The sequence below is a fragment of the Mirounga angustirostris genome, unplaced genomic scaffold (assembly GCF_029215605.1).
Source record: "Mirounga angustirostris isolate CCGP_5_RB_7025 unplaced genomic scaffold, mMirAng1.0.hap1 SCAF_6, whole genome shotgun sequence".
In the NCBI taxonomy this organism is placed as follows: Eukaryota; Metazoa; Chordata; class Mammalia; order Carnivora; family Phocidae; genus Mirounga; species Mirounga angustirostris.
Window position 1 is genome coordinate 3,998,626 of NW_026991714.1, and position 24,256 is coordinate 4,022,881.

At 43.0% G+C, this 24,256-nt stretch overlaps 2 protein-coding genes across 2 annotated transcripts; one reads left to right on the forward strand and one right to left on the reverse strand.

Moving 5' to 3' along the window:
• Positions 1-1,340: 1,340 nt before the first annotated feature.
• On the forward strand, positions 1,341-7,658 carry FCER1A (Fc epsilon receptor Ia). Its single transcript, XM_045876065.2, has 5 exons — positions 1,341-1,457; positions 1,894-1,914; positions 2,957-3,217; positions 5,541-5,798; positions 7,217-7,658. Exons 1-5 carry the CDS (start codon positions 1,403-1,405, stop codon positions 7,399-7,401), a joined length of 780 nt encoding a protein of 259 aa, XP_045732021.1. The 5' UTR covers positions 1,341-1,402; the 3' UTR covers positions 7,402-7,658.
• Positions 7,659-13,537: 5,879 nt separating this feature from the next.
• Positions 13,538-14,524, reverse strand: LOC123845292 (olfactory receptor 10J3-like). The gene has a single exon (XM_045876064.1). The coding sequence runs from the start codon at positions 14,510-14,512 to the stop codon at positions 13,538-13,540; it is 975 nt and encodes a 324-aa protein (XP_045732020.1). The 5' UTR covers positions 14,513-14,524.
• Between the last annotated feature and the right edge of the window lie 9,732 nt (positions 14,525-24,256).

Sequence of the window (24,256 nt, forward strand, 5' to 3'; positions counted from 1 at the left end):
ATCTACCCCACTTCTTTCTCCTGCTCCCCACCCCCATCGAACGACTTCTATGTTAATTCTTCCATATCAGGCTCTCTTATCATGATAACGGAGATGAGTGAGATTGCTTACGTAAACTATACTGGTTATCACAGGAAAGTAGATGACTGACTGCCTTAACCCAGTTGAAATGCATGAATCTCCTAAGAGTCTTTAATAAGCACTGGTAATAAAGGAGGGAAAGATATATTCATTGAGCCTCTTCTACATACCAGACGCTGTGCAATGCACTTTACGTGTTTATTAACTTCTTACACCTCATGCTAAAGTCGTGATCTCGATGCCATTATTGTCCCTATGTTACAGGTAAACCGAATGATATAAATGCTGGGAGTATTTGAATTCAGATCTTTAAATACAAACAACTTGCTTTTTTCAAAATAACTTGCTGCTCTCTTTAAAGACCTGTCCCTAAACCATTGAGTGGCCTATAACCAGTCACCAGTCTTTCTTATCTGGAACTCTCTATTTATGAATCTTTGTAGCCCCAAGTTCTCTAATGCCACAGAGGCTGGAAGTTTTGGTTAGGTCTTCCTGCGGAGGAACTTTATGTTCGATTTAGCAGACCTACTCCCGCAGTCTGTGAGGAAAAGCATGGTGAGAGAGAATGGGGCCTTGCTTACCTCATACTGCCCTGCCTACTTCAGAGTTTTGGCAAGGACCAAATAGAATAAATACTGCCTGTGATAAAAGCCTCGTGGATGGTAATGACTACAGATATTTGTGGAGATATCATCTCGGTACCAAATCCGGGGGGCAGGTGACCAGCTCCGGCCTAGAGCTAAAATACGGAATAACTAGTCAAAGGGGTTCTGGGGGGAACAGAACAGGTGTGGGTTTAAAGGAGGAAGGGCGGCCATGCCGGAAGATTAGAAACATAAAAACAGATAAAAGCTGGGAAAGGAAATAAATTATAGAATAGACCCAGATCCCTGTAAGTTATGGTCTAACACCTGTCGTCCTGTGTTGGGAGCTCCATCAAGACCCAGTGGAAGAGAAGGAGTCTGAAAATATCCCCAGTTTGGCTGCTCAGATAATGGATCCTCAGGGAATAAGATGAAAACATGTGGATCAGTGGGCTCGTGGACCAGCAGGAAATTAGGTAACAAGAGGAATGGCAGCTCTGGAGAACCACAACCGAATTTCAGCACTTGCTGGCCTGGCACAGGAGGGCACTAGCAGGTAAATGTGAAATTGCCCAATTAGGCACCACTCTATTATCACCAGAGAAGGCAAACCGAGGTGCAGCTGATGAGTTAACCAGATAATTATACAGAAAACATTTCCTTCTCCTTTTTGGCTTCAAGTTCATTTTAAGGCTTCAAGTCTCCAGTCCAGTTGACACTTGGGAGCCACGGAGGAGATGCCTATTCCCAAGGGAGGCCCTGCTCTGCTGTGGATGACATTGCTGCTCTTCTGTAAGTAGACGTTCAGTGACACCCCACAGGTCCCACCCCAGAGGGACCAAGATGGATCTGGGGAGCAGCTGGGGTAGGAATATTGACAGTTTTCATGGTGACTTTTTCTAAGCCACATGCAAACCATGGGGCATCTCCCAGGGATTCTGGACACAAGCTGGAGAGCAGAGCAGAGCAAATCACGCTGAGCAAGACTTAAGGGGGAGCAAGCCTGAAAACCTGTCCTTGCAATCACTCTGGCATCTCCCAGAGGGCAAGGGAAGGAGGACAGAGGAAAGAGAGAAGTTCCTTCTCTCCAAGGGTCAGGTTCCTTAGAAGTTGCTTGGCCTTTAAAACTCCATGGATGTAGACCTCATCACTGTACCCATATCTCTGTCCTTAGGAGTCCTAGAAGCCTGGGCGTAGCCACTAACTTTTCTCTTCTGAACTTTTGCAGCTCTAGATGGCATGTCAGCAGGTGAGTGAGTCCTCTGTCCTTGCTCTGTCAGCCTCAACATGGCTGGGTACAGCTCCCCCCCTCACTGTTTCCCTTCACCCCATCTCCTCTGCTTTCTAATGGTTAGGCATCGCCGCTCCCTGTCCAACCTGAGCCCCACTTCCACCCTGCCTGTCTTCCTTCTTTCCCCCATTCAACAGCTTTAAAAGAACCAACTCATTCTCTTGAGACACCCCACCTCTTTTTTTGCAACAACCATGTCTGTGGAACATCTAAACATCCAAGTGTCCCCCAGGCACCACCACACAACCTCTTTCGGTTCCTATGTCATCACCACCTTAGCACTGTCACCATTTTGTAGTTGAGGCCTTTGTCTAATTAAGTGCCTTGCTGGAGGTCTCACAGCTAGCCAAGGGCCAGCTTCTAACACAAGCCCCTTGGGTCCAAGTCTAGCTCTGTTTCTGCACCCTTCCTCATCACCACCTGCCACTTCCTAGGCTTTGGTCAAATTTGTACCACATTTCTTTTGTTCCTGAAAACCTATTAAGGCTGATTCTCTCGGCGCTTTTCACTTCCTTCCAGAACTGACATGAATTTTTCACTCCATATGCACTCACAGTTAAATAGTCATAAAAATTTAGAGCTGGGAAAGACTGTTTCATCTAGTCCAACACATTTATTCATCCATTAGTCACACATTCATCCACTCAGTAAATATTTAATGAACACGTTATTATGTACCAACCATCGTGCTGAGCTAGGGCTGAACAGGACGGACATTGCCTCTGCCTTACCAGAGGCTACAGTCCTCACTGGCTTGTTTATTTTTTAATACCCCACACTCGTGTCCTGTCTTTCCCCCTAGGTTGGGAGCTCCCTACAGCCACAGTACTGTTTCTTCCTTCTGTAATCCTAGGAATCAGGACAGTTTCTTATTAGCGGCAGTCCAAGGGTAGACTGACCATTGACTGACTATTGCCATGTCTGTACTTTAGAGCCTGGACAGTTTTCTCTGCCCCCTCCCCCCATCTATGTCTCTTTCTACAATTTGATCTCCTCAAAGATACCTCGAAACCTACAGTGTCCTTGAACCCACCATGGAATAGAATATTGAAAGAGGATAATGTGACTCTTATATGTTATGAGAACAACTCCCTTGAAGTCGACTCCGCTGTGTGGACCCACAACAACATCAGCTTGGAAGAGACATCTTCACGTTTGAACATTGTGAAAGCCCAAATCCAGGACAGTGGGGAATACAGGTGTCAGAACGGAGCCACCCCGAGTGAACCGAGTGAACCTGTGTACCTAAGAGTCTTTGCAGGTAAGTTCCAGGACTATAGAAAAATAGATCCCCCTATGTGAGGAATGGCCCATCCAAAGATAGGGAGAGATCAAGTTATTCCAGGGTTAGCACACCGGGGTGGGACTCTGGTCTCTCAGTCAAGACCTGCCCGTTGCTCTCCTTCTACCCTTACTCCTGCCCAGCCTTGCCTTCTTTCTATGTTCTGGCCATCTCCCACCTCCCCCTCTACTCCACCTTATCTCTCTTCTGCTTGGGGCAGATGTGTATGATATGTACAAATGGTAGGTTGGATATGTGAATGTTGCAAAGAGCTGAACTTCTGAAATAGGATCAAAAGGTCTGATTGTAAAATTTGCTCAACAAATGTCCTCCATGCTATTCCTTATGTTCCACAAATAAGTGAAACCATATGATAACTGACCTTCTCTGCTTGACTTATTTCACTTAGCATAATCTCCTCCATGGAGGACATTAGAAGAAGGAAGGGAAAAATGAAGGGGGGGAAATCGGAGGGAGCGATGAACCATGAGAGACTATGGACTCTGAGAAATAAACTGAGGGTTCTAGAGGGGAGGGGGGTGGGGAGGGTGGGTTAGCCTGGCGATGGGTATTAAGGAGGGCATGTACCACGTGGAGCCCTGGGTGTTATATGAAAACAATGAATCATGGATCACTACATCAAAAACTAATGATGTATTGTATGGTGACTAACATAACATAAAAAAAAAAAAGGCCTAGTTAACCTAAAGAAGTTTCAGCAAAGAGATTAGAAACCCTGTAGCAAGTAAATCCATGTGACCTGCTGGATCAGTGTTAGGTAGCTTGTTGAGGGTCAAATACTACAGTTAGCTCTGGGTTGCTTTGGCTTGAAGAACTTAAGATCTTTAAGATCTTAAAGTCTTTAAGATCTCCCCAGCATTGTGGATTATAAAAGATCTTTAAGATCTTTACCTTTAAGATACCTTTAAGATCTCCCCAGCATTGTGGATTATAAAAATATCATTCAAAAGGCACATCTTGGCTCCTTAGTATGTTTTATGATACATGGAAGTGATATATTAACTGAAATTGCAAAACTGCCTATTTCCTACAATCCAGTTAAAAACTGTATTCATGTTACTAAAGTCACAATACCAAGTGTAATAACTTTCTTTAATGAATCACAAATAAAAGCGATGGGAAAATTAAAAAAAAAAAATTTGCTCAACAATTTCTATGCACCACGATCTGGATATTAGGTTGCACTCTTGGTTTTGAAAGACATCCATGTAGATCCCTCACAACCTTCACTTTTACCAAAGAACAAATCTTACGTTTGCTTCAACTTTGTGACTCTCTTCCACTGCCAACAATTAGCACAGCTTGCTTAGGCCCATGTGGTTAGTTAGAAAATGCCGGATGAACAAAGGAAGGATTTCATTTAAATGGTTAGGCCACGGATATATTTTACTTTATATTTTTTAATGTAAATATATTTAAGGTATAAGCTTATACCTTAATTGTATTTTCCTCTTGAGTGAAAAGAGGTGTGGCAGCATCCATACTCAAATTCCAGATACAAAGTAAAGTAGCGTTATTTCCTTGGAAGAGATTCTAGAAAACTCCTCCAGGATTGCTCTAAAATGTGCCTGCACAACCTAGCCAGAATTTTGTCCAAAATTTTCCTTCAGTGAGTGTTTCAATTCTTACAATGACATTAGACAGAGAACTCGACTCTTACATTTTACAGAATCATTGTTAACACGTATTTGTTGAGTACCTACCCCCGAGGTAATGGTGTTGGGCACTGGGGATATAATGTACAGATCAGACATGGCCCCTGGCCTCCTGAAGTATGGAGGCAAACGAGGAAGAGGACATTGAGTAACTACGCACACATAATTAAAATTGGCATTCATGTTCTGGGGAAGTTTTGGAACCAACTATGATTAATGGTAGAAGCAGGGAGCCCCTAAGAGGCCAGAAGACAAAACAGACCTGCCCCTAGGTGAGGACTCCCCGGACAGGATAGTTTTATTCCGCTTTAGTGACCAGAACTGTGCCGACGGAGCTGAAGGGAGTACTGGCTTTCAAGCCATCCATGGACGGACTCAGCAGAAATGTCAGAGTGGTTTTCTGGCCCCCGACTCACTTTTCAGGAGGAGAGAGGATTTATCAATATAGAGGACAGACTCTAAGCATTATTTTGTGTTTCCTTTTTACTGACATTGTGAGCCAAGAAATGGCTTCTTGATAAACCATGGTTTTTGACACATGCTCTGTGCATGACCACTTTTATTTTTGTCTCTCTCTGTGTCTATCTATCCATTTGCTGTTACATAACCTAACGAATGCTCTTCAGAGTGGCTGCTCCTTCAAGCCTCTGCCGAGGTGCTGATGGAGGGTGCGTCCTTCCACATCAGGTGCCATAGTTGGAGGAATATGAAGGTCACAAAGGTGACCTACTACAGGAATGGCACAGCCCTCCAGTACAACTATGATAACTTCAACATGCCCATTGCCAATGCCACAATAAGGGACAGTGGCAGCTATTTCTGCACAGGGTGGATTCAGAGGCTAAATCGCACCTCTGACCCCCTCAACATTATTGTGAAAAAAGGTGAGTTGGTAAAGCAAGAGGGGTGCCCATGGCAGGGGAAGGGAGAGAGCGACCCCCCAGCCTGAAGTGGCTGCAGCATGCAGCAGGGGACAGCAGTGGACAGCAGTGGTGCCTTGTGAGTCTGCTGGCCTGTGGGTGATACCTGTTCACACTGTGGGGTTTCTATGAAGACTACATGCGATATTGGGAAATGGATGTGTAGCCTGTTACGTGCTACCCAAGCATGATGGATCACAATTCTTGGTTTGATCTCAAAGTCCTCTGTTGCTCCTGGGGAGAACACTTATATTTATCAAATTGAAAGGGAGTTTCAAAGTTAAAGGAACAAAGGCTGTTAGGAGCTTGAAGATGCCATGCTGGTGGAGGAGAGCTGGGGAAGGAGATCCATGGGCCACGGGCTGGGTGCCCAAGTCAGGAGGAGACAGAGGCTAATGAAGAGAGCTGGGCTGGTAGGCTGCCTCCAGGGCCAAAGATAAAGATACTCCTTCCTAACTCCAGAGAAGAGAGGGAGCCTTTGGAATATCTGCCTTGCAAGAAGGAAATTAGATTTTTTTGCTTGGCAGATTTGGCTCATACTAATGTCTAAAAAAGCACGAGACCAGAAGCCAGAATAAAGCTTTAATGCCAATTTTCTGTTAACTAGTCTGAGACCTAAGTGCTATTTAATTGTCGTTGGCCTTCTAGTATCCTTATTTGTAAAGTAAAGGGTTTGGTCTAGATGCCACTTGGGGAAGTTTAAAAATACTGACGTTTGCATCTCATCTCCTGAGGTTCTGATTTAACTGATTTGGAGGACTGGGCATCAGTATTTTTAAAAGCCCTTTCAGGTAACAGTCATGTGCAGCCGGTGCTGAAAGCTGCCAGTCTAGATAATCTCTGGGAAAGGGGGTTTCTGACTATAATAGTCTGGGGCTCTATAATTCTAGGGTCATCACAAAAATCAGCACCTTGCAAACAGAATAACAGAATCACAAGAGAGGCGAATTGGAAGGCAGCTTGAAGAAGCTCTAGCCCAGTATCTTTGTTTCACCCAATAGGCAGGTGGTAAATGATGAATGATTCAGAAATGAGGCAGGGGTAACCCCCACCCCTGCCCTGTCTCCTGTCCACCCCCAAATCATATGTGGGCACTGGTCCTGTGAGCTCCAAGAAAGGGGCCATCTTTCCTCCAACCTTTCCCCTTGGGCACACTGGCTAGAGGAGCTGTAGGCAGGGGTTATGGGGGAGATCTCAGGAGTCCTGGGGCTCCAGGAAGCATAGACAGAGGAACCTAAATCCATGGGTGTTGCTCCCTGGTCCTGGATGCCATGTCATGCTAGAAGACAGAGGACTGTGCTAGGTCCTTCTCTTAGGGAGGATGAAGTCCTGAGCCTCATTCATCAATTCCTCATATGACTTATGTTTCTTGTTGCATCTAGATTCGTCCAACTGGAATGGTCACCGAAGCAAATACTCCTGGCTACAATTTCTGATCCCATTGTTGGTGGTGATTCTGTTTGCTGTGGACACAGGACTGTTTATCTTGACCCAGCAGCAGTTGACACTGCTCTTGGAGACTAAGAGGACCAGGAAGAGCAAAAAGCCAGACCCCAAAAAGAATTGATGTCACTGCTTAAGAAACATTAGCAATAGCAAACTTCTTTCCGGCATCTGCAATCCCTTCTCCATCATCAAACACAGCTCCCAATGCACACAGGGAGGTCTGCACTCAAGGCTTTAGAGAACTGCTTCATTAAACAACTCAAACTGATTAAGTAGCATGTAATAGTAAGTTCTCAATGAACGTCAGTTAAATAAATAAAAGAATGACTAGATTCATCTGTCAAAGAGGAGTACAATTTGAATAAAAGAGGTATGAAACCAGGTAACATGATGCTTCTGAGTATTTGAGGCTTGCTACTTTCTTTTTTGTTTCTAGAGGCAGGTACCATGAAGTTCTAGACTAGAGATGTCTTCTCTTAACCACTCTAAGTCTGGACTAGGACTACAAAGACATGGGGGGGATGCTGGTGAGATTGACCATTTTTATGCCCACTTCAATGTACCATTTATGAGCTTCTAGCTTTTGCTGAATCTGGGGCTATCTTGGGCCCTAGGACTCTGAGGGGTGAGGCTCAGTCTAAGATTCCCCTGTGATTGTTTCTCCTTCTAACATCTCTCAAACTTGTATCTTGAATACCTTCTTACAGCAACTGAACTAAGCATCTTGGAGAAATCCCAGCAAATAATCACCAGAACTCTCAGCTCTGAAAACAGGGATCTCAGACAAAGCAACCTTTGCTTTCCCACCCCCACTCCACCTTTGGCCATGGAGACAGTTATACGGGGGCCTGGGGAAAGGATTAGGGAAGAGAGGCAACCTATTGTCCGTGCTGACCATGAGTTCACAACAGTCAATGAGATACCAGAATATCTATAGCTTCACTGTGTTTTAGAACAATTACTAACATAAGGAGGAAGTGAATCCAAGGGAAAATTTGTAAATACCCATGAGACCAAGAAGTCCCATTTTCTAGAAAGGGCAACCCTCCTACACTGTTGGTGGGAATGCAAGCTGGTGCAGCCACTCTGGAAAACAGCATGGAGGTTCCTCAAAAAGTTGAAAATAGAGCTACCGTATGATCCAGTAATTGCACTTCTGGGTATTTACCCCAAGGATACAAATGTAGGGATCCGAAGGGGTACGTGCACCCCGATGTTCATAGCAGCAATGTCCACAATAGCCAAACTGTGGAAAGAGCCAAGATGTCCATCAACAGATGAATGGATAAAGAAGATGTGGTATATATATACAATGGAATATTATGCAGCCATCAAAAGGAATGAGATCTTGCCATTTGCAACGACGTGAATGGAACTGGAGGGTGTTATGCTGAGTGAAATAAGTCAATCAGAGAAAGAATGTATCATATGACCTCACAGATATGAGGAATTCTTAATCTCAGGAAACAAACTAAGGGTTGCTGGAGTGGGGGGTGGGATGGGAGGGATGGGGTGACTGGGTGATGGACACTGGGGAGGGTATGTGCTCTGGTAAGCACTGTGAATTGTGCAAGACTGATGAATCTCAGATCTGTACCTCTGAAACAAATAATGCAATATATGTTAAGAAAAAAAAAAAAGAAGAAGAAGATAGCAGGAGGGGAAGAATGAAGGGGGGGGAACTGGAGGGGGAGACGAACCATGAGAGACGATGGACTCTGAAAAACAAACAGGGTTCTAGAGGGGAAGGGGGTGGGAGGATGGGTTAGCCTGGTGATGGGTATTAGAGAGGGCACGTTCTGCATGGAGCACTGGGTGTTATGCACAAACAATGAATCATGGAACACTACATCTAAAACTAATGATGTAATATATGGTGATTAACATAACGATAAAAAAATTAAAAAAAAAAAAAAAGAAGTCCCATTTTCTCCAAAAGATGTTTTTGGACCACAAAGCAGAGAGAATTATTGGAGCTTTATTTTTCTTCTTTAATATAGATATCTGGTATGAATCTCCTTAACACTCTCTAGTTGTGTTTTGTTTTGTTTTGTTTTGTTTTGTTTTGTTTCCAAATCACTTCAGAGAGGTAAGAAATGACCAGATTCCCAGTGAATAGCCTTGTCACTTGGCTTCACGTAAACAGGCCTGGTGAGTGGAGAAGAGATTTTTCCTGCAATAACAGGAGAGGAAAAGTCCCCGCAGGAGGCTCCTTGGTGTTGCTCTGGACACTTCCCCCTGCCTTTAAGGGAAGACAGAAGATCCATGAGACCTTGAGACCATGGTCTTGCCACCACCTTCACTAACATCATCTTGCTTCACAGCGTCCTAGACATGGCATCATACACATCAGACCAGAGAGCAAGCGACTTACTCCTTTGTTGGGTCTAAGGCCAAATGACCCAGAGTGAAGAGTTAGGAGATATTTAACATGGACAGGAAGTCCAGACTTGATCAGCTTGAGATACAACTTCTGAGAGGTTTTCTAGGTTCTGGTGTATCACAATTTACCTCCACCTCCCCTTTATCCCCACCCAAGCTTGCAAGGGCTCTGCAGAGAGCATGAACCTGGATCTTTAGGCCCCTGTGAACTAGCTGTGTGACTGGAGAAAGTCACTTGCTGGTGTCTGAGATTCCATTTCTTTGTAAAAAGAGGGGTTTGGACTAGACAGCCTCTAAGCTTCCTCGAGCCCAGACATCCTGTCCTTGGTGACTTGAAAGCCTACTTCCCATGCAGTGACTACACAGGCTCAGAGGCTCAGAATACACCCCCAAGAAGTTCTGGGGTGAATTCTCCCTTCATCCTCCACACATTGTCTTCACTGTGCTCTTCCATGGATCTGAATCTCAGAGTTGTCTGAGAATTCGTCTACCATTCATTTCTTCCCATTTTCTTCCTTCCCATACATCGCTTCTTTCATAAGGAATGTGGAACAGAATCAGGGCTTAAATATTTTGTGGTGCTCTGAAATACTGCATTTAAAAAGATATGTTTTTATTTTTATATACATAAAATACTTTGTCTATGCCAGAGAGGGAGTAAGTACATTATACCAGTGATTAAAATGGAGATAATCCACCCCTGTTTCACTCTTAGGGCCTCTTCTGCTACCTCCAATCTCTTACTACCTTGGTCTAGGCCAGTTCACAGAGCAAGTTTTCTTTCCCACAGTTGCTGTTCCAAAATGGCTGCCACAAATCATCATGAATTCCCAACATTAGAGAATGGTTTTTTGAAAATCAACTCAATTAACTCCCTACTGGTGGCCAGGGAAAGACAAATTCCTTTGGTCACCTCAAGCATGCAAACTCAGACAAAAGATCCACCTTGTCAGTATGTTGGGGAATTGAGCGCTTGAAGAAAAGTTCTGCTCTTTTTCTCTTCTCGTGAAATGGGACGTGGGACAACAAGATCATCTACTTGACCCCAGAGATGGGAGATTTACATTGAGAATGGCAGAGGCACCGGCCAGCCTGGGCCCCTAGATAACCTCGAAGAGTGGTCCGTCCCATCGTCCTGCCTTTAGTCGTCTGCCCAGCTCTGGACAGTTACTCACCAAGCTCAAGTCCCCATCTGGTGCTCCATCAATCTCCATAGCATTCCCACCCCCAAACCTTTTACCCACAACTGTGCCCAGGGTCACTATCAAGTTAGCTTGTACACATCACTTGTAGCATCCACACTCTTTCCCTTCCTGAAAAGTGGAATGACATACCCTCAAATTTAGCCTTCCCCGTGTTTGAAATTTTAAAAATATCACTGAGAGTGGTCAGCAATCTCACTGCAAGGTAACTGAATGGAAATCCAGGGCTGCAATGCAACTGAAAATTGCTCGCCGAAAAAATTCTGAAGATAAAGGAATGACTTCTTGTGGATTCTGAGAAAAGTTACAATTTTTTATTTTTTTTCACCAGTTTCCAAGAGGATAATACTGTACTACTACCAACTAAATGGAGCCACAGGAAATATACTTCAATTAATAGGTTGAATTTTCTTAAAAATTGAAAGATAGGAGCCACTGGCCTTCAGCCCTCACTAGAATACGTCAAGGCTAAAAATCTGGGTTCTCCGCTTGCCAAGTGCTGTTCTAGAAGTGGGATCCTAAAACACTACAGATTAGGACCCTCAGAAAACAGATTCTGAAACAGATTGAAATGTGACCGGGTTCTTAGTGAGCGCCCTCAGCACCAACACCTGTGTGAGAGTGAAGGCGGCGGACCCCCGCAGAGGGAGAAGCTGAAATGCAATGTAGTCACAGCAAAAGCCAAACCATTTCACAGACAAGAGACCTGGAGCTGGGACAGCCCTTTGTAATCACCTTAGATCGAAGTCTGGGGACCGGTCTTTACACCCTGAAGTAGACAAGTCTTTGGAGGCAGGGTGCCCTGGGAAGATGTGTGACTCTGGAGAAAGTAGCTCTTCAGCAAGAACAATTTCCAAAGAGCCACTCAACTGACCGCTGTTGGCCCAGTGCCCTCCCAGCAGCTTGGGGGAATGAATGTGTGGGTCCTGAAGGTGTGCCATCTGAGTAGGGTAGCACGGCACCCACTGAGTATAACTGCACTAGAAGAGAGTGAAGCCCCGGCCATCAGACCTCTACTTAACAGCTTTTTATCTGGATTAAGCAGAACCACTAAGCCCAAAATTTTTTTATAATTTCAACTATTCTCACAGCAATGCGCTGGTACTATCATTTCTAGAAATATGGACATGGAGGCAAAGGTATCTTTGGTCTCCAGGTCACCTTCACACACTAAAGTTCTTTGCAAAGTCAGACATGTTAACTGGACTCAGAGATTTTGTTAATTTCCACTGCCTTGTCCCATCCCCCGCAACTAGCAGACCTCAGGACACTCTCACAAGTGATATCTTGCCTGTGCAGGGTCACTCCATGGTGTCAGCTTGATTGCGGGGACCCTAAGAGCTGTGTCTGGAACTCAGGTTATATATGCTCATTCCTTGGTGTAGAAGGCCAGAGTGGAGCGGAAGGATGAGGGAGAAAGGACCCACCAGAGCGCACATGTTCACCTTCTGTGATGCTCAGATAGGAATGCTGTTTTTAAGTCAGTTTTTAAGTTGGGAGTATCTCAGAAGAAACTTCTGAAGATTAACCTCTGCAGGCTTAGGAGTTTACCAGAAAATTTTTTATTTAAGTCAAGCTTCAGACTTCTGCTCATTAATAAGTGTTTTCAGAAGTTGTAGTTAAAGTACTTACATTCTTAACAACCTATCAAAGAGTTTAGGTCTACCCTGCAAAAGAATTATGCTTTGCTTGGCTCCTTCCAGCTTCTGTGCTTTTCACTCCCAGGTTGGAAACATGGAAGGTATTGAACTTTTCATCATGTTCCCCTTTACATCTGGTGTTTTCTCACCTAGCCATCTCCAGACAGTGGACGACCCACCTCTGTGCTCTCAGTAGCTGATGACTTTTTGCTTTCCCACATTTGCACCCTTCATTCCAAGGAATGGCCAGGTAGGGCAGTTCTACCACTTGGAAAGTGTGTACCCAACCCCCTGAAGATTCCTCAGGCTGTTCTGGGATATTAGCAATTAGCAAAAACAGATTATGTGAAAGTCCTCAATGTCCACAGAAGAGAATATGCATGTGTCTCCTCGTTAAAAAGTTTGCACAAACTACTCTACATCCCTACCAACAACAGTGAAAGTCTTTCTCAGGTGGCTTCCAAATACTTTGTTCATGGGCTTTTTAGAACGCTGCTGGTTTTGTGTCTCAGTGGAGTTGTGTAGCTGTGTGCACGCATGTATGACAGGACACAGCTGGGAGTGACCCAGGCAGGTAAATCCTTCCCCTCTAGTCTTGAGCATTTGCCAAGCCATTTTTTTAAAGATTTATTTATTTGTCAGAGAGAGAGAGAGAGAGAATGAGCAGGGGGAGGGGAGAGGGGCAGAGGGAGAGGGATAGGCCAACTCCCTGATGAACATGGAGCTGGATGTTAGGCTCAATCCCAGGACCCTGGAATCATGACCTGAGACGAAGGCAGATGCTTAACTGACTGAGCCACCCAGGTGCCCCACTGATTGATTGATGTATTGATTGACTGATGGGAAGCCACTTTTTATCCTCTCTGAAGGAGGGCATAGGAAACCATGACAAACTCAAATGGAAGCCCACAGTTTGGGTCCCTTTACTTTAGTCTATTCTTCTTGATCTCGTACTTAGAAGCATTACTGAAACAGCATGAAACCAATATATATTTACAAAATCAAATAAAAGTCTTTCAATAATCTCTCCTTGTTAAGAGGAAAGGAGCTTCCACCCTACAGCTCTGTGCAGAGCATCTTTGACACCCTTGTTCCTCAGGCTGTACACAACAGGGTTCAGCAAGGGGGTGAAGACTGTGTAGGTCACGGAGATTAGTCTGTCCTGCCCCAGGGAACTCTGGGACTTGAGCTTGAGGTAGATGATGGAGGCGCAGCCATAGTGGACGATGACCACCGTGAGGTGGGAGGCACAGGTGGCAAAGGCCTTCTCCCGGCCCTCGGCTGAAGTGATCTTAAGGACTGTGGAGCCCTCAATGGAGGCAATCTTGAGAATGGTGGAGATGATGAGGATGTAGGAGATAAAGACCAGGCCCATGGGTAGAACTTGGACACAGACACTGACAACAAAGTTGATGATCTCGTTGACAGTGCTATCAGCACAAGCCAGCTTTAGCAGGGGCCTCACATCATAGAAGGAATGAGAAATGACAAAGGCATCACAGAAGGGCAGGCCAAACACAGATGTCACCTGGACAATGGCCATGCCCAGACCAATTCCAAGTGATCCGCATGCTAACTGGACACAGGCCTCTTTACTTATGATGACCGAGTACCGTAGCGGGTTGCAGATAGCCACATAGCGGTCGAACCCCATGGCCGTGAGCAGGAAGCAGTTGTTGATGCCGAAGGTGAGATAGAAGAAGAGCTGAGTGGCACAGTCTTGGACAGCAATTGGCTGCTGGGGGCTTAGGAGGCCAGAAAGCATATGGAGAATGATGGCCACAGTGTAGCAGGTCTCAGAGAGGGACAGCATGCTCAGGAAGAAGTACATGGGGGTGTGGAGGTGATGGTCCAGATGAATAATAGTCACGATGACAATATTGCCAGAGAGAGTCAGCAGGTACAAAGTTAAAAAGACAGCAAAGAAGACAAGCCTGTGCTGCCACCCAAAGGTGGAGAACCCTTCCAAGAGGAACTCCGTCACAGCAGTGGAATTTGGCATTGGCATTGAGTGGGGTCTAGGTCTGGACAAAGGACAGGTGTGCTGAGCCAACCGTGCAAGAGAGTAGGCTAAGTCAAGGCCTTCAGTAAAAAGTGTGTCCACTGGCTGAGCAATGCCCTGGACCTCAAGGGTCATCGGTATCGCCTTTGCCCACTTCTCTTCTTTGGCTCTACAGAAGTGTTACCCCAGGACACTGAGATTGATGGCAGAGAGAGATCTGAGAGAAAAAGTAGAGACAGAGTAAAGGAAAGATGAGTAGAAGTAATTACCCAGACATCGGAGAGGTGAGTCCAGGTCAAGAAGAAGCTCAGCACTATAGTTCCTCCTCAAACACTCTTGAATTCGCTGGGAAGGACCCAGTGAGGAACAGTAACTAAGGTGGAAGACAGAATATAGCTGAGGCTGATATCCTTTCAACACTGGTCAGAATGCACTGTCACTGCCAAATGCCCCAGCACCATCCTGCAATGATTTCTGCTCCTCCAGAACCCTATCTAGGTCCTAGGCTTCACTTCCTAAGCCCTGAACATAAAACTCCCCAGTGATCATGAAAGACTAGAAATGGGAGCATTTCAACAAAAAGTTTCTCCTGAAAACCCTGCACCAAGTATCCTCTAGTGCCATGGACAATGGTTTGATAAGGCATGGCAGGTATTCAGCTTATCTTCTTGAATTCTAGCAGAAAACAGGATGGAACAAATCCGAGGATATCCCTTCAAGTAGGGAATGGGTTTTCCTAGTGTGAGAGCAAAGATAAAATTCATCTGACTGGAGAAGGACCAGATGTTCTATTTTTTCCTTCAATTTTGCATATTCCAAGTTGAGAGAGGGATAGAAATGACCTCACCTCATGTTAGCTCAGAATTGGAGACTATACAGTGGCAGGTTTAACCTTGTCTTTAAACCCATATCTACTCCTGATAGAACCCACCATGTTTAACCATTACCTCCATTCAGAAAGCTAAGAATCATCCTTTTCCATGTGGAAAACAGTCCCTCCTGAAATTCTGTCCTTTCTGTCCCCTCCTCCCTGTGCTTTCTAACAACACCCAACTTCTGAGCACAAATAATCATTCTCTGTAGGGACTGCAATGGTCTCGCATGCAATCAAGCTTCCTCATTGCAATGACCTTGGTCCAAGTCCAAGCCTGCCTCCTGAATGTTGTCATAACATTCTTTAAAAAAAAAAAAATCTGCTTATGGGATTCATCCAAAGAATATGAAAACACTAACTCAAAAAGATTTATGCACTCTTATGGTTATTGCGGCATTATTTTGCCAGCAGCCCAAGTGTCCATCAATAGATGAATGGATAAAGATGTGGTATATATACACAATGGAATATTACTCATCCATAAAAAAGAATGAAATCTTGCCATCTACAACAACATAGATGGACCTAGAGAGTATAATGCTAAGTGAAATAAGTCAGAGAAAGACAAATGCCATACAATTTCACTTACATGTGGAATTTAAGAAATAAATGAACAAAGAAAAAAAGAGATAAACCAAAAAACCAGACTCTTTATTATAGAGAACAAATTGATGGTTACCAGAGGGGAGGTGGTGGGGGAAGGGGTGGAATGGGTGAAGTGTATACTTCTGGTGATGAGCACTGAGTAATGTATGGGAGTGTTGAATCCTCTATATTGCACACCATAAACTAATGTAATGCTGTATGTTAACTCTACTGGAATTAAGATAAAAAATTTTAAGATCTGCTAATGGAGATTTCCTGCATAAATTCCTTCAGTAGCCACTCAAAATTTTAAGCATATTTAAAATCATTTGTAAATCAAGTATAGTAATACCTCTTAGAATCACCATATTAGAGGGGTTAGTGTATTTGAAGAGTTTAACACAGCACTGGATAGGGGTAGGGGTCTTCAGGCCATCATTCCAGGATTTATAAACAAGCCTGTGATTATCCAGCCTTGATTTTATAAATTTCATCATTTCCCTTCCAATTGCTCATATGGATTTGTCATGTGCTTTAAAAATATTTCTTGAAGTGCACTGACCAGATCCATGTACTGCTAATAAGTACTATTCCAACACAGGTGTGGATCTGGTAGAACAAGATTTTTAGTTTTGCTTTTAATCCCGCTCTTGAAGATGCCCAACATTTTCCTTCACCCTTAGATCACAGTGGCCCATCCAGCTAATATAGCTAAGAAAAACCTGTAGTGACATCCAGATTGCGTCCCCAGGTTATAATGGATAGTTCAGAATCTATCACTAGAAAACCACAGTTTTCATTATACTTGCACACTTACATTGAAATTCATCCAGGTTATTCTTATAACTTAATTTCACTGTCCTGGCAAAATATTTTACTCATGCCTATAGCCTAGAATATTTCTGTTTCTTTCCTCCTCCAGACCATTAGTCAGTTCTAAATTACCAACACCTGAAACAACTCTATTCCAGCACCATTACACAGGTAGACTCAGCAGAAAAACCAGGAAAGGGGCACAGAGTGGGATGGGGAAACAAGAAACACTGGCAAGAGTAGGATTACTCATCTAGGGTGTAAGAAATGGAGGTGAAGAAGGAGAGAGACAAAAAGGTAGGGAGGGTACAGATGATCAGCAACCTCGAAATTCAGCTTATCTTTGGCTTTGAGGTTACTACCCTTTCTTCCTTTCAAATAAATGATCAAAAAAAAAGTGAAACAAAGCCTGTCCCTGACCCAATCTTGGATGAATATTCTACAACATTTTTTCTGCAGGGAGAACTTTTTTTCTCATCTTTCTCTTTTTTTCTTTTTTAAGTCCACTGTGAATAATAAAATTTTGCTTCAAATCCAAGCAAAACCATTTTTTCAGGGGATCAATGTGTTGAGTACATCACGAAGTGGGAGTGCAGTGCTGGTATTAGGAACACAAAGATAACCAAGCAACAGTCCTTGCCCTCACGGAGCTTAGATTTCTGAACAGCTTTTTGAACAGGACCCAATTAGAGGTCCCTCAAGTCTCATGTCCCTCCTCTCTCCATTAGTTCACATATCCACACTTCCAAGATGACAAAAATCTCAAGATTCGCGATGAGAGATCGTGCCGCCCCTTCTACAGACTGTCCCCAGCTCCATGACAACTCCACTATAGTCAGGCTGCACCATCCCACAGATACGGAAATGAAACTCACCAGCGGTCTGCTTCTCTGCTCTGCTGAGAGTCACAGCCCTCCACTCCGGAAATGTGACTGCCTGCAATAAGAGATATGTTTTGTTTTGTTTTTTAACTAATAGTTACAAAGCATTTCCCAGATTTTTGTCAATGCCCTTCCTGAAATTATTTAAAATCCATCAGTGACTTGAGTTTAGATCACTGTAAAAATATTGCTATCCTACTAAAAGTCTACGAATTTTCTTACTGAGGGTTGCTAACATCTTACTAAGCAGAGCTGTGGTTTAAAAGAACTCCTCCTTCACTGGCTAATCTTGAGATACCACCCAGAATGTGATACTGAAAGGGAACTAGAAAGGAAAGAAATAATGCATCGCCCCATCTTCCAATGCCTGAGCCTACAAGTGAGGGAGAGAACAAGTCACACTAAGTTCCTCTAGATTCCCACAACCTCCTCTAACAGAAGCTCCTCTTTGGGTCACAAAGCAGTAACTCTGGCTCAAGGTTTGTTTGTTTTTTTGTTTTTTTTTTTTTAAGATTTTTATTCATTTGAGACACAGCAATACAGAGAGAGAGAGAGAAAGCATGAGCAGGAAGAGAGGCAGAGGCAGAGGGAGAGGCAGAAGCAGGCTCCCCGCTGAGCCAGGAGCCCAAATGTGGGGCTCGATCCCAGGACCCTGGGATCATGACCTGAGCCGAAGGCAGCCGCTTAACCATCTGAGCCACCCAGGCGCCCCTCAAGGTTTCTTAACAAGGTGCAGATTGCTTGTCCCAGACTCCTGGGTCTCTCTCTCCAAAACAGCACTGACTACTCCCAAGTGACCAATAGCAGAGGGCACAATCCAAACAGCACGGTGTCTAGAGACCTCATTACTCAGGAAGTTCATTTCCTAATCCCGGGATTAACATTTTGAGAGATAGAATTGGCTTAGCTATTAGGAGAAATCTCTGGGGTGAAAAGGCTGATTTCAAAATTTGTTAGGTTGGGCCATGGTCCTGCTAAGGTATGTGTCATACTTTCTGTCCATTTCTCTGGTGCCAAAGGAGAGGCACTTAAGACCTTATGGAAATGGTTCTTCATATGTGGTGCAAGGGAAGCAACAATTGTCAAGTAGGATTTAAGCATGGACCCCTGCGGCCGTGTGCACAGAGGGCTGACCTTCAGATATCCCGCTTGAAGCCAGTTTAAAGTCCCAGGGTACCCTCAGCAATCCAGTCTCTGACTTCTGTTGCAAGAACTTGAAACTTTTTTTTAAAGTTTTAACTTAAATTCCAGTTAGTTAACGTAGTGTAAAATTAGTTTCAGGTGCACAATAAAGTGATTCAACACTTCCCTACAACACCCGGTGCTCATCCTCAGTGCATTCCTTCACCCCCATCACCTGTTTCACCCACCCACCCCACAACCACCATCAGTTTCTCTACAGTTAAGAGTCTGTTTCTTGGTTAGCCTCTCTCTCTTTTTGCCCCGTTTGCTTGTTTGTTTTCTTTGTTAAATTCCACAGATGAGTGAAATCATATGGTGTTTGTCTTTCTCACTTTTACACCTTTTTTTAAATTGAAGTATAGTTCACACCTGACGTTCACATTAGCTTCAGGGGTGCAACGTAACTATGTGTTATGCTGCGCTGGCCACGAGTGCGGCCACCATTTGTCGGCACGCAACACAGTGACCATATCACTATGTCCTCTATGCGGTGCCTCTCCTCTCCGTGACTCACTCTACTTTTAACACATCTCTCTCATCTCTGCTCTGCTCGCCGCACACCCTGCATCATTCTGGAGCTCTTGGTTCAGTTTGGCCAAAGGCCTCAGCCTTACCCGGCCACCTTCCAGATACCACATCCATCTTACCACCCACAGCCCACACAGATGTAGCTTTAAACTAGGTAAAAGTTGGCACGCAGCTGTCACGTATTTTTTAACTCTTTAGTCATATTCGTTGCATTGATCTTACATTCCTAATTCAATTGTAAGCACCTTTAGAGACTCTCATTCATCTCTTCTCTCAGGGTATTTACAGCTGCTACTAATCAAAGTAATTACTAACACTTCTGATACATGCTTCTTATACGCTAGGTACTAAACTATGCAATGTACACGTTAACTGAATCCTAACAATAAATCTATGAGGCAGCATTACCATATGCATCTTCAGAAGAGAAAACAGGCACAGATATGTTATGGAACTTTCTCTAGGACACGGAGCTGATAAAGGAGAAACCAGGACTTAAACTGGAAATCCAGCTTCAGAAGAAATACAAGCACAAGTCTGGACACAGAATAATTCTCCATAACTATTGGTTGGATGGGATGTAACTTGAAATTGTGCTCAACGGTGGTACTGCTGGTTACAGTGATCCAGGAAGGCAACTTGGTTATGGTGGAAAAGGAGATTAGTTCTGTTTACCACGCTTAGTGTCCAGATCTGCCACTAACCTGGCTGGCGTTTGGATGGACACGTCTCTGATCTGGTCCTCCTTCTTCATCTGTGAGTGAGGATGTCACAATATGACGATGGTGAGGACAGGGATGCCTCGCCAGATGTTGCCCTCACTCTGCATCCTTCACGTGGCTTCATGTAATGCACAGTAACATGATGCAGTAGATGGATATTGAATATTACTATCCCCATTTTACAAATGAAGAGACTAAGGTTAAACAAGAGAAGTGGAATAAGTGGGCTTTTCCAGAGTCCACCCCACCCCCACTCTTCACATGCACAGAAAATCAAAGGACCGAATTCTCTCTCTTCCATCTCTAAAGTGATGTTAGAATGACTATAATAGGTGGTGCATCTTCTAAGTCAGTAATTGATTGAGGGACCAAGATTCCATAAAGAAAGGACATAGAAATTTTAGCCTAAAACCCACTGTTTTCAGCTTCTTCAAGGAGCTATAATTTGTTGCTTTCATCAAAACACTAAAACAAAATGAGAACATCTGGCTTCAGGGCTACCCTCTACGTGAGAGGGTAAAGTGGAAGTGAACCCTAACAAAAACTAGAACCAGCTTCAATCTCACTTAGTCCCTAATTACTAATATGCTCTCCCCCCTAGTCTAAGTACCTGCTAGGAGATAAAACAGGAAGATCATGAACTGTAGAGACTCAATTTATCTTTTCAACTTTTTCACATAGGCTGGGGATAAGCAAACCACTACCTGCTGACCCAGGAACGCGCCATCTCTTTTCATATAGCCTACAAGCTGTTATGATGGTCTTTACATTTTGTAATGATTGCAAAAAAGTTTAAAAAGGAATACTATACAGTGGCTAACTGAACATAATAAAAAATTTTTTTAAAAAGGAATACTATTTTGTGACATAAAAATTGTATGAAATTCAAATTTCTGTCACCATAATTAAAGGTGTTTTCTTCTTTTTGTAACCATAGTCACACTCACCTGCTTATGTACCACCTGTGGCCACTTACGTTGTACTATTAAATGGCAGCATTTAATAGCTGTGACAGAGACTTTGGTCCACAAATCCTAAATTATTTACTATCTGGCCCCCTTCAGGAAAAGTTTGAGAACTCCTAATATAAAGTGTCCAGGATGCAATAAGAATGCACTAACCATACCAGGACAAAAGACCAAAGGGCTAAGAATTAAGAAGGAAAAAAATAAAGCACTCAATAGAAATAGACTCATAAAAAAGTCACTGTATTAAAGTTATTAGATACAACTCAGATAAACAGATTGTAGGAGCGAGTCCTAAAGTGACCCACAATTAGTCACATCCATGGATAATCCTCTCCCCCTGAGTGTGGGCAAAACTGTGACTTGCCCTACCCAACAGAGTACAGCACAGGTAATGGGATGTCATGCCTGTGCTCATGTTACCTCCTATAAAAATCCATCTTAGCAGACAGGAGCAAGAGACCCTCTCTTGCTGACTCTACAGAAGCAAGCTGCCAAGTTTTGAGTGGACTCCCAGGAGGTCATGTGGCAAAGAATATGGGCACCTTGAGAGCAAACGGAGAAAACACAGCCTCCATCCTAGAACCACAAGGAATGAGTTGTGCCAACAGCCACATGAGTTTGGAAAATAACGCCAAGGTCCAGAAGGAAATACAGCCCAGCTGACACTGTGATTTCAGGTTTGTGGAGCCCTGAGCAGAGGACCCACTCAAACTATACCCAGAACACCTGACCTGTGGGAACCATGACATAATACATGTGTGTTGGTTTAAGCTATTACATTTGTGCTTATTTGAGAAATATGAGAAAGTGAATGTAAATATGTCACATGTAAAAAATTGTGGTGATTTGTTGTGAAGCAATAAAGAACTTATTGTGTTGAAGAAAATAGGTGACAGATTGTGGAACCACACAGAGAACTGGAAAATATTTTTTTAATAAAGTAAACACATCAGCAGTAAAAAATATAATAACAGAAACTAAGAACTTAATAGTTTAACAGCACATTAGAAAAAAAAGTAGAGATAAAAATCAGTGAATTAGAAGTCTGTCAGTAGAAGATATCCAAGCTGGAGCACAGAGAGGGGGAACATGCAGTATATACCAAAGAGTGAAAGAACCATACAGAACCCAGCAAAAGGTCCAGCATGTGTGTAATTGGAGTTACAGGTGGACAGGAGAGAAAGAATGTATCAGAAGCAAGAAATGAAGAAACATGGCCACAAGTTTTCCAGACTTGAGGAAAACATCAACATACAGAGTTACCCTGAACTACATGCAAGATAGCTACACACACCTCCCCACCCCAACAAAATGGGTGTAGACATATTGTGTAAAATGGCTAAAAGAAAGAAGATTAAAAGAAAAAGTCTTAAAAGTAGCTAGAGGAAAAAAGATACATTATTTTCAAGGAATACCAGTAAGACTATGAATTGGCTTCTTAATGGCAATAATGAGAAACAGAAATCAATGGAATGCCATCTTCAAAGTGCTGAAAGGGAATGGCTGCCAAATGAGAAGTCCGCACTCCAGAAAATATCCTTCACAAAGAAAAAAAGGCAAAACGAAAACAGCTTCTGAAATGGAAAAAATTAGAGAATTCCTCATCAGCAGACTTTCATTAAAGAAATATAGACTTCTTCAGATAGAAGGAAAATCCAGGGGCGCCTGGGTGGCTCAGTCGTTAAGCGACTGCCTTCGGCTCGGGTCATGATCCCAGGGTCCTGGGATCGAGCCCCGCATCGGGCTCCCTGCTTGGCGGGAAGCCTGCTTCTCCCTCTCCCACTCCCCCTGCTTGTGTTCCTGCTCTCACTGTCTCTCTCTCTGTCAAATAAATAAATAAAATCTTAAAAAAAAAAAAAATCTAAAAAAAAAAAAAAAGAAGGAAAATCCAACCAAATGAAAATAACCAAAATAAATTTTAAATAACAGAAAAAATAAGTGTATGGGCAAGTATCAATTAATATTATGCTTAATATTATCCAATAAATTAATGTCTTGTGGATATCTAAATATTTGTGGAATTAAAATATACAACAATAACATTAAAATGGGGATAAATCAAATTTAGATTTCACAAAATCTTTCCTTGGTCCTTGAAATGCAATCTATAAAAAAAAACCATTAATATGATGTATAAATGACAAATAAAAGGAATAATAAAAACACCTGGTTATTCCAAAGTAAGATAAAAAGAGAGGAAAAATACATAAAAAATGGGAAAAGTAGAAAACAAATCCTAACTTGGTATATTTAAACCCGAAGATATCAGTAATTTCATTATAAAATGAAATGTAAATTTCATTACATGTAAAATTAGAAATTATAAATTTCATTATATATAAAATTTAAATTTCATTAAATGTAAAATAATAATCCAATTAATGGGGAAAATATCATGTAAACACTAATCGAAAGAAAATTATTGTTTTATGTAAATATCAGAAAAGAAGACTTCATGTTTTAAAAATTTGAGGCTGATTTTATGACCTGATATCTGGAGCCTGGAAAACATGCCACATGTACTCTAGAAGAGTAAGTATTCTGCTCCTTCTATGTGTAGTTTTCCATAAACGTCAGATCAAGTTGGCTGACAGGGCTGGCTGTTCTATAAATTACTAAAATCGAATTATTGAACTCTCCAACTGTGCCTGTTGCACTATTTCTCCTTTCAATTCTGTCCTTTTTGCTTCACAGATTTTGGGGCTCTGTTCTTAGGTGCATATACATTTATAATTTTTGTATCTCCCTAACATACTGACTCTTTTATAAGAAATATATATGTCTCGGGTGCCTGGGTGCCTCAGTTGGTTGAGCGACTGCCTTCAGCTCAGGTCATGATCCTGGAGTCCCTGGATCGAGTCCCGCATCGGGCTCCCTGCTCGGCAGGGAGTCTGCTTCTCCCTCTGACCCTCTTCCCTCTCATGCTCTCTGTATCTCATTCTCTCTCTAATAAATAAATAACATCTTTAAAAAAAAAAAAAGAAAGAAATATATATGTCTCTTGTAATATTCCTTGTCTGAAAGTCTATTTTGTCTGATATTAACATAGCCATTTCTGCTCTCCTATGGTTACTGTATGCATGGTGTATCTATTTACAACCTTTACTTTCAAAGTATCTGTGTCTCAGATTATAAATGCACGTCCCATAAACAGCTTATCAACTATATCGTGCTGTTTAAAATCCAATCTGACAATC